The sequence below is a fragment of the Adelges cooleyi genome, unplaced genomic scaffold (genome assembly GCF_023614345.1).
Source record: "Adelges cooleyi isolate 19-005CV unplaced genomic scaffold, UGA_ACOO_1.1 ACOO_flye_CR_arks_rails_tigmint_CR_PRNA_23, whole genome shotgun sequence".
Classification (NCBI taxonomy): Eukaryota; Metazoa; Arthropoda; class Insecta; order Hemiptera; family Adelgidae; genus Adelges; species Adelges cooleyi.
The window spans coordinates 15,842,772-15,853,310 of NW_026095893.1; the positions used below are offsets into that span (position 1 = coordinate 15,842,772).

Here is a 10,539-nt window from a genome sequence, read left to right on the forward strand (position 1 = left end):
TCAAATCGAGTTATTTGGTTGATATCTAAATTATTATAGATATTCCAGAAAGGTATTATTTAATTAGGTAATTACTAAATTATAGTATTTATAAGTTATATTAATAATTTATTAAAAACTTTCAAGAATAATGAGTAGTTTTCAAGGTTCCATCTTTTAGTAGAATTAAATTATTTATTTTTAAAATAATAATTTGACTGGACTTCGTAGGTTTATAGTTATACTATATACTCCTTCAAAGTAGGTACTGTAGTAATTGTAAAAGTCTTAGTTTTATCCAATTTTGGTTCACAAAATGTATAAAATAGATTAGATTACTTAAGGTCACACAATAATTGCAGTACATTAATATATGTATTTTTTTAAAACAATAGGTAGGTATAATGTTAGTACCTACTTGCGATTTACCTTATGAGTCATTTTAAATCAAGTCAAATTAAATTTTAATTAATTCATCATTATTCATTAAATTTGATTTATTTTAAATTTTATTAGTTTTATTTTACATAAGGAAATAATTATTTCGAAAAACACCAGTTATGGATAATACAATAATAAGAATTAATTAAAAAAACCAGCACAGTTGGATCGGGTAATAGTGTGACGGAGTATGATGTAGTTGGGGAGATCACAGTCGTATTATAACTGAGTGATAAAAGTACTCTAATAACACGTTTCGTTGCTCATCTATAGATGGTAAAAAAGATAACGTGTACTTACATTTATAAGTTTTTCTACTCACGTAGATATATGATAACTAAAATTGATAAAAAGAATTAAAATAAAGAAAAAATGTCTACCCCTGTCGGATGAAAGGTTTAATAATATTTGCAATGCTACGGTTAAGGAATACCGAATTGAAATTTGGAAGTAATTCCACTATAATTTTTGGAAAATAATCATGTGCTATATTTTTTAAGTTGCTACTAGTGTAAATCTTTAGGGCGTTTTTCTCGACTTTGAAGGAAAAGTGGTGAACTTTTGCTTGGCTTTTTATATGCGATTTTGATTACACAGCTTTCTACATGAAGGAATCTGTCCAGTTGTCGAATACGATCTTGGAAATAGACACAAAAATAGAAAAAATAACAACAAAAACATATTGTAAAACCAAATATCTGCGAAGCTCTATGACTAACCCGCTGTAGTAATATTTTATGAATCCGGTTATTCTAAAAGCCATAAAATTATATCGCATCTTAATTTGTTACATGCAAAACTTTTGAGCATGAAATAGTGTGACGTTGCGTAGAACAGCAGGAAAAGTGTTTTGGATGTTTGGTGACGCATTGATAATAATTAATTGTTTTGTAATAGCTAAAAATCAATGAAAGAGTTTCGTAGGCTATAAATATCAGTATCGTGACGCAGTTGTTACTCCTTGTAAGTTGTATATATTAATTATAATTTCGCTAATAAAAAAAATTACTCTTATAATTGCAATACATATGTAGGATAACTACGATAAACAACAAATTTCATAATTAATATGCGCGTTTTACAGCTCATAAACATACATTATTGCAAATTTGAATCAATCTAATATATATGTATAAATATATATTGTACTTACACACTTGAATCATAGTTATTATGCATAATATTTCAATAGAACACTTAAAAGTAATCCTATGACGTATAATTTGTTGTTATTACGTTTAATGGCGTTATTATAAAATTTTAATTTATAATTGTTTGTGTCTTGTTCACACGTCACGAATGGACTTCCTCAATTGATTTTATTTAAAATCCACAGTCATTTCAAAAGAACAAATTACAATTTTTTTTTTCATCAAATTAGTTTTGCACGAATCAATATCAATATATAGGAATTGTTGCAAAATCGACAATTTTTTACAATAAATAAAAGAAAACTTTAACTGGTTTTAAATGTTCGATAGCTAAATCCATTAATTTTTAATAATTTCTTGAAAATACAAAAAACCTACACTAAAAAAATGCATAGAAAAAACAAGTTGATCTATCAAATAGTTGCAACTTTTGCATAGTAATATTCTAATCTATTTTACTATGAAAATTTGGCGAATTTAATGTATCACAGCCCCTATACAGTTTTCATTCGCGTAAAAATGTGCAAAAATCTCTTCTATTTTTAATATTAATCGTTTTATTTAGAAAAAAAACTATACTTAAACTATAATAGCTTTTACAATTTTTTTGGATAGAAAATAATAAAAATATTGAAAATACTAATCATACTGTACAACATAATTTTGAGACAAGAATCAAAATGCATATCTTTATTAGACTTTTTCATTTCATTGCCATTTAATATAGTTTTATCGCGTCTAGTTATTCATTTCAAACGACTCGATAGATGTAATAACACCGTTTTAGTTTAATTATTTTTCCTCGTGTCACATTTTCGTTTTTAGCTTTTCCCTTCTACTTACGCTTAACACCTAAAACTTTACCACCTACCTAGAGCCTAAATTATTTTTGACCGGTCAGTGGTCACCCTTTTTTTTAAGTACCGAATCGCAGATATGGTCTCGATTTTAATGATAAACGAATAACATTGGTAGATATTATAATAATTGAACACCATTCATTATACTTACAAATTTGTAGCAATTTCGAGATTGATATAGTTCTGATGATTACGTGACTAATCGTACTAATTAGTCGCATAATAATTCCTATAGAACTATAGAAGTGTGTTCGCCCCGATTACTCTGTTCTGGATTTTTTATCCTTTACAAGTGTAAATAATACACATATATTATGTACGATAACGATGTAGACTACAACTAAGGGTAGGTACCAGTATTTGTAGTGCGTACCTAAGTATAAGACAATATGTCTACAATATTAAAACACCATAATATTTAACATAATATTTAACATAATATTTGCTCCGCAACTGAAATATGTGATAGTTAATATTTGCTGTATATTAACCATTTTATATAAATTTACGATTGAATTGTTTTATAAAGCAATACTTTACATAATGGCCATTTAAAGATCAAAATGAGTTTTACAATTTATTTGAACATATTTTATTAAACTTCGATTTAAATAAACCAGTTTGTCAATTTAAGTACTTGTAAAGAAAAAAAACGTGACAACAATTTTCTTGTATAGAGGTAGGGTTATATATGAAGCGTCTAGTTTCAAAACCAGCTAAAAGACATTTTGAAAACCTGTTTTTGTTTAAGTAGCTTTATTATATTATATGGCATGTAAAACTATTATTGAATATCAAATAAAGATTATAGCTAACTCAGACTATTTTGGGAAAATTTTAGTTGGTTTCAAACCCGTTTATCTGAAGAAATTATTTGTTGTTTGTGAAAATTTTCATAAGTTGCTTTTAGCTGGTTTTGAAACTAGATGCCTCATGCATCTTGAAGTTTTAAGTAACTAAGTAAGATAACTAATAGGATACTTTATCTTAGTTCAACCCGAATCAAAAACTCAAATTATTTCAATTATTCTAACATGTTAAATCGTACAAATGAAAAATACACATTTATAACACAAAGAATGCATGCATCGAATAAGCAACTATTTTTTGTCATTATTTAATTTTTTTTTTTTCAACAAACGCATTAACGAATGTTTAATATTATGCTAATTCTTCTTAATAATATTCAATTGTATTATTTTAGTTGGGACTGGTTTTATAACATACCGTTTTGAGTGCCCGTGGACATGATTATTGCTTATGTGTGAGTTAATAAGAGGTTAACCACTACGTCACCGCCTTATGAAAAGAAAATTATCGGGTACGGACCTTTGTATCCTTATTACCTATATTAACATTAAAAAAAAAATACATTTCTGTAAATTAATACCTACCATTTTAATATTGCATTTATGCTAGCAAAGATTTAGTTTCCTGATATAAGTTTAATTGGCTACATTTCAAATACTCAATTTTTTATTTATATACTAGTTATAAGTGATTTACAAACTACATTTAAAATAAATTGTATTAAATTGTTTGTATTATACATGGCACCTAGAAAATAGCGGAAACCCGTGTTAGTTATTTTAGAAGTGATTTACAAATAAAACCCAGATGTGTTACACAAAATCCTATAAAATCAATATATTTTAAATCATGTCGTGAAGGGTTATCAAACAATTATTTTAAATATACCCTATAGTTTTATTATATTATTTTACCTTATATTTTAATTTTAATTTTGCATGCTTGGCAAACTTTAAGAACTATAGTAATATATAAATTATATTGTTAATGTTTTAATTGGTTCGACCTCCTTGAAGGACTTTTCATTACACATTGAATAATTTTACATTAAGTAAAATTTACATTGAATTAATTTTTAATAAAAAATTTAATTTTAATTTTCTTATCGAGATTGAGACGAATATAAATAACGAATTTTATTACCCTGAAAATATAGGTAGTTTTGTAAATTTACCTTCAAAAATCTTAAACAAATCACAAGGTTAATCATGCGGGGAAAATAGTTATATTGACAATTTTTTTACAGGTATTATAAATACAAAACCATCTGATTTTAATTAAATTCTATATACTTATTGTGTGATTTAATTAATTTCAACATAAAACACTTGCAATTGCATTATATGCATACTCCGTCCAGTTGGCTGAATAAAAATACATTTTAATTAGTCGCTATTGACAACGCTCTAGTTTTATCGGTTAAATGTCCATTGGCTTATGGTAACTGACCTGTAAAGGAGTGTACCTAATTTTGTTGATGGTCATTTGAAAATATTACATTTTGCAGTACTAAAACTAGTGTAATCGGGTTACACGGGAAGTTTGTGTAACTTATTGTTCCGATAAATCATACTTCACCTGTGGAAGCATTACATTTATTAACATAGGTTACTCTTAAAAATACGTTTAACAAACATTCGTTTAAAAATTAATAGTTATGTGCCATTATAATTTATAATAGACGGTGTTATATGTATTGATTAAGGGTTACACGTTTGGTTGTGAATTACGTTTGAGTAGAAACGGTAACAACTCTGGTAAACTGTTTTTTGAACAATTCATTATTGGTTTATTGTTGTCTGGCCGAGTAAATTATAGCAATGCATAACGTGGCCGGCTATCGATCTTAGTATTATTATGTATGTTGTATTATGGCCTATCCTTATTCCTTAGAGCATATTTTTCGTGTGTAGTATATATAATAGAATTGATAAATTACTAGGATGACTCAAGCGGTTGTGTGAGTATAACACAGAGCCTTGTTTTTCGTAATCAAGTACATAGTTTGCTAAGTGCAAGACCAATTGTTTGCCTTTAATGCGGTGTGTCCGAATGGTGTTCATATAGCGTTGAAGTCTCCACCACTAGTGGTAATATGCTTCTAGATGTAACTATGCTCGCAAATCATTTATGTCTAAAACCAACTTAAAAAATCATTGCACACCTGCAAAATAAGGTCAGATTTACACAAACCAATCAATAGAGGTGTCTAAACACAAATATTTGAGTTTTAAAATTTCGAAACACACTTGGTACCTAATCATATTACATAAATATACAACCAATATAAATAAGACGTTCGACTATAGATTGAATGAACAATGGTGCTAAAAAAATTATTTGAGACAGTGTGTGTTTGGCCTTCGGGTTTTCAAACAATCGAGGTCAAGACTATGACGATTATTGATAACTGGAAACTTTGAGAGATATCATTTACAATTTACTGAGAAAAAAGATAAATGAATATTCAGTTTTCTTAGAAAAATTTGCACACTAGGCTAGTAGTGTTGATCGAAACTAATGAAAACAAATTATTTGTTCAAATTAACGCTTCTAAAAATTGTATATGCCCTTATACAATGGCAAAATTAGCTTAAAATTGTTGGGGGATTCAAGTAAATTGTCTAAGAAAAATGTGTTCATCGCTAGCACATCAAATAAACAAATTTAAGATTTAATTAAATTAAACATTTAATAAAAATGAATAAAATCAAAATTTTTGATACTATAAAAATGTAGAAGTAAAATATTTTTAAGTAACATCAGATTTATTTATAAAAAAAATATAATTAATTATTCAATAGGGATTCAACGAAGTGGTTTAATGAAAACTAATTAATCAAAAAAATGACACACGAGTTATAACCTGAAAACCAGACACCCAAATTATATCTAAAGAAGTCGGAACCCGAAATAGTGAATTATTTATTAAAAATGTATTTATTAAAAAAAAATTTGTTTTAAGCTTTGAGAATTAATGACAAATGAAAATAAAAACTAAATGTTCTTCGTTTATGTCAAGTATCGAAATACTTGCGTTGGACAACAATAAAACATTTAATTATCTGTATTTTTAAAGGTGTTGATGAATTACACATACAACGAATTTTATGCATTACTTTTTTAATCGATATAATGCTTAGAAAATGTAATCATTGGTTTCTCTGTGAGTATCGATATCGCAACATTAAACAGGAGTAGATACTATTATTTATAATACTTCAATATTCTAAATGTTTAAAAATAAATTAGTTGACCAATATCTGTATTATTAATTGTAGACGTTTGCGCCTAGGTATGTACATGTTAATTAAACATTTTCCACTATTGGTTATAATAAAAGAATAATTATTCCGCTATACCTAGGTCGAACGGAATGCGGTTTTCATAATTCGTATGCCTATTTTAATATTTAGGGGGCGATGATCTAACGTTCCGCCATGTTACCTATTTTATACACAGGTTATTGCCACCTTAATTCGGACTTTTCATAATTCATTTTTATTCCCAATAAAGACATTAATTTTTAATTGTAATTGTTTTCCGAGAAAATGAGTCTTCCGTTAAATGGTTTGCACGGTAAAATGATAATGATAAGCGGTGATCAATCATATTAACGCAATATTAATAACATCAGTAATAAAACTGACGAATCGATGTGCACGGTAAGCACGTTAAACATAAAAAAAAGCAAATCTATATTGAGCTTCTCATCAAAGCATAAGAACACTGATGTCTTCTCATCTCCGCGTCGCATTTTTGAAGTGTAAAACGCTAGTAAGTATAAGGATTAGAGCATATATTTCGTAAAATATATCTTCTAAAATAAAAATATACAACTAATTACAATTATTAATTACATCGGTTAAGTTAGGTGGGTACATTTGAATTACAATAATAGAGGACGGCGTCGGTCGTTGTACAATTATTATATTAATTGTATTTACATATTATATTACGCTTTGCAACGGCTTTGGGGGGAAATAAAAACCGGTCAGCCAATGTAACTCCCACCCGAATTTAGTTTGCTTTTTTTTTATTATTATTGTATCTATGTGTTTTCGCCGTAACTCCTTCGGTTGGCCGATGCAGGGGAAAGGGTATATAAAGCGGCGAAAATCACCGGAATACACCGTAGAATCGTGTGACAGCCGTCTAATCGCAAACCGCCAGCAGTCAACTCCTTTGCCAGTATCCAATAACTTAATATATTACCTAACTCATCATGGTCCGTCTAAGCTTATTCGCCGTGCTCGTTGCGTCCCTGGCCTTCTGCGTCGCCATGCCCGCCGAAGAGAAGTACACCAGCAAGTACGACAACTTCGACGTCGAGCAGGTGTTGAACAACCAACGGATCCTGACCAGCTACGTCAAGTGCATGATGGACGAAGGTAGTTGCACGAACGAGGGCCGAGAACTGAAAAGTGAGTATAACAAAATAAAAAAATATGAGCGAAAAATAGAAGAAAAAAACTACCTACAAATAAAAAGTTATGATGTTAAAAAAAAAAAAAAAATTACAGTCTACTTAAAGCTTAACAGCTAAAATTATAAAACATTGAACATGCTTTAGCCTGCTGGCCGCTGAATAGTGATTAATTTATTTCTGATCTATAGTCTTCTTGCGATTTATGATGACAGTATAGTATTAATTATAAGTTCTGGCCAAATAAACAATAATCTTGTTGCTTAAGTATCGCAATTTGTGCCGTTTTCGGGCTGGGGGGCCAAGGCTAAAGCATGTTCCATGCTAAAACAACATCATTGTATAACCTTCTCGGATTCGCATTTAATTTTAAGCTAAATAAAATTATACTATACATAAACCAGATACCTACTTACATATTATTATAATATTATCGTCTAAACCCCCCGAAGGAAAGGATTGAAAAAATAAAACCTCTGGGATCAGACAAAAACAATAACACCGAGACTATGGTGACGTCAATGTATAATATAATGAACTCTAATGTACCTATACGTCTTGTCGTGTGTCGGGTTGTTGTTGTTATTATTATCGATTACACGCGCGAAGATTACAATTTCACTTTCACTTCTCCCGTATGTGTGCTTACCCGAAGACCTTGTGCCCAGACTCATGATGTTGGATAATACTTTCACACACTACGTCGTGTTTATTATTATATACTCTCTGTGTATCCGTTTTTTTACCACACGTTTTAATATTTTTGTTGTTTTTGTTGTTGTTATCAAACGATAATCGTCTTCAAGGTTTCTTGTATACCTATATTGTTGGCAAATAACCAAAACAGCACTCCCCGAATTCAGTGGTTAAACGTGGGTTCAATCTCATAATCGTACAAATCGCTAATGTTTAAATTTTAACTGGACGGTAATCCGGTCGTTTACCCTGAAAATATTTAAATCGCCAAATGCCTAGCGCCGCATAATATCCACCCGCATTGGGGTCGAATAAACACAGTTGCCACAGGGAAAACTCAATATTGTTCGTCGGCGAACCTTGAAATATTGCCACATGAGAGCTCTTGAATGATACAAGTTTTAAACTGGGGTTTTCTATTTTTACAGAACACTTGCCGGACGCGCTGAAAACCAACTGCTCGAAGTGCACAGATGTACAAAAGGAAACATCGGAAAAAGTGTTGAGATTCTTACAGAAAAATCGCGCAGACGACTTCGAACGTCTTAACAAGAAGTACGACCCGACTGGCATTTACAAAAAGAATATATTGAAATTGGAAAAGGAACGCGACGAAGAACTTAAAAAGAAACAAAAGAACTGAGAACGAAATCGCTAACAACTATTCCCATAGTATACCTATAATTTTCTTCTATTGCTCTATTTTTTTTTTCGTCAGCACGCGGTTAAATAAAAATTATAATGATACATAGATTGTATAACGATAGTATAAGACAACAAAACAATTGTTGAGATATAAAAGTTTCTACTTGTCAACCGGTAAATAGGATTAGATTATATATTATTATATAAAATTATTACACTAACGTATTTGTGATCAATAAAATATATTATATACATATGTAAAACTATTTAAGTCGTTTAATTATTTCATTTTATTATTATGTATCGTATTAACCTTTAAAAATATTTTGACTTGAGTCATACCTACCGGTTACCATTACACGGACAAACCGTATTTTCCATCTCAAGCAAAAAAACGAGCAACTATTGTGGTTTGGTTTCCACACTTCCTACATCCTTGAGCTTTGCTAATGTCGATACAACAAAAGATTGCCTTACTGTGCATAATATAATTACAATTTTTTTTTTTTTAATCACAATAGCGAGTATAAAAATAACTTGTTTCTAATACTGTGCTAAGAATAAAACCTATGGGGTATAATTAATATAAGTACTATCTTCACACTATATTCTTATATCGCATGCTAACCAATTTATACAATTGGACAGTTTATTTATGGTTGATTACTATTCTACTTATTTATCAAAGCGATGGTTTCGGTTAAAAACAACTATCTGCTAAGTACTTTTTCCAAATTTATACAAGTATTAAATATATAGCCATAGAAAAATAGTGTTTAGTACAGCTGTATTAGCCGATTACTGGAGAAAATATAATTTAATGAGACAAACCAATTTTGTAGCATTAGTTTTAAATTATTTTACTTCAAAACATATTATTATATATTTTTAAATTATACGAAAACGTAAAAACTACCTAGGTAGGTCTTTTTTAAATAAATTGTTTTCCATTATTGTTATAGCTTATCATTTACAATAAGCGTAATAATAGACTATTTAATTATTATATTTGAATTAAAATGTTGGACGGAAGTAGCGAATCAACGATGTATTATTTCACAACAATACAGTAATTGAGCAAAAAAACTGAAATAATTCAATTGTATTTTTTATGTATTAATAAGTAAAGAGAGGTTATACCTAAGCTAAAAATTTAATAATGTGAATAGAATACAATAAAAATATACTTTTTTTAACATTCATAATCATGCATTTAAAATAATTTGAAGGTGGCTAATTAATTATAAATGCATGTTTTTGTATTCATCGCTATTAAGTTGAATATAAAAGGTGCTTATAATTCCTCGTAATCATCTGGTTGCATGACTTAACTCGATTAGCATTTAAAAACACTATCTATACTATTTATTGTCTTTTTTTAAAAATATAATGTTTTATTATAAACTATACTTCATCGGATCTGAATCTTCATCGAATACTTCAATGCGGTAAGCAATAAGCAGCAGTGGAAAATAACATGTACAAGTCAAGGTGGATAAAAATTACAATTGAAACGCATTTACAATTGTTT

General features: G+C 29.0%; 1 protein-coding gene across 1 annotated transcript; it reads left to right on the forward strand.

The window, feature by feature from the left end:
• The first annotated feature begins 7,359 nt into the window (after positions 1–7,359).
• Positions 7,360–9,274, forward strand: LOC126836081 (ejaculatory bulb-specific protein 3-like). The gene is made up of 2 exons (XM_050569099.1): positions 7,360–7,665; positions 8,792–9,274. Exons 1-2 carry the CDS (start codon positions 7,467–7,469, stop codon positions 9,004–9,006), a joined length of 414 nt encoding a protein of 137 aa, XP_050425056.1. The 5' UTR covers positions 7,360–7,466; the 3' UTR covers positions 9,007–9,274.
• Positions 9,275–10,539: the final 1,265 nt, after the last annotated feature.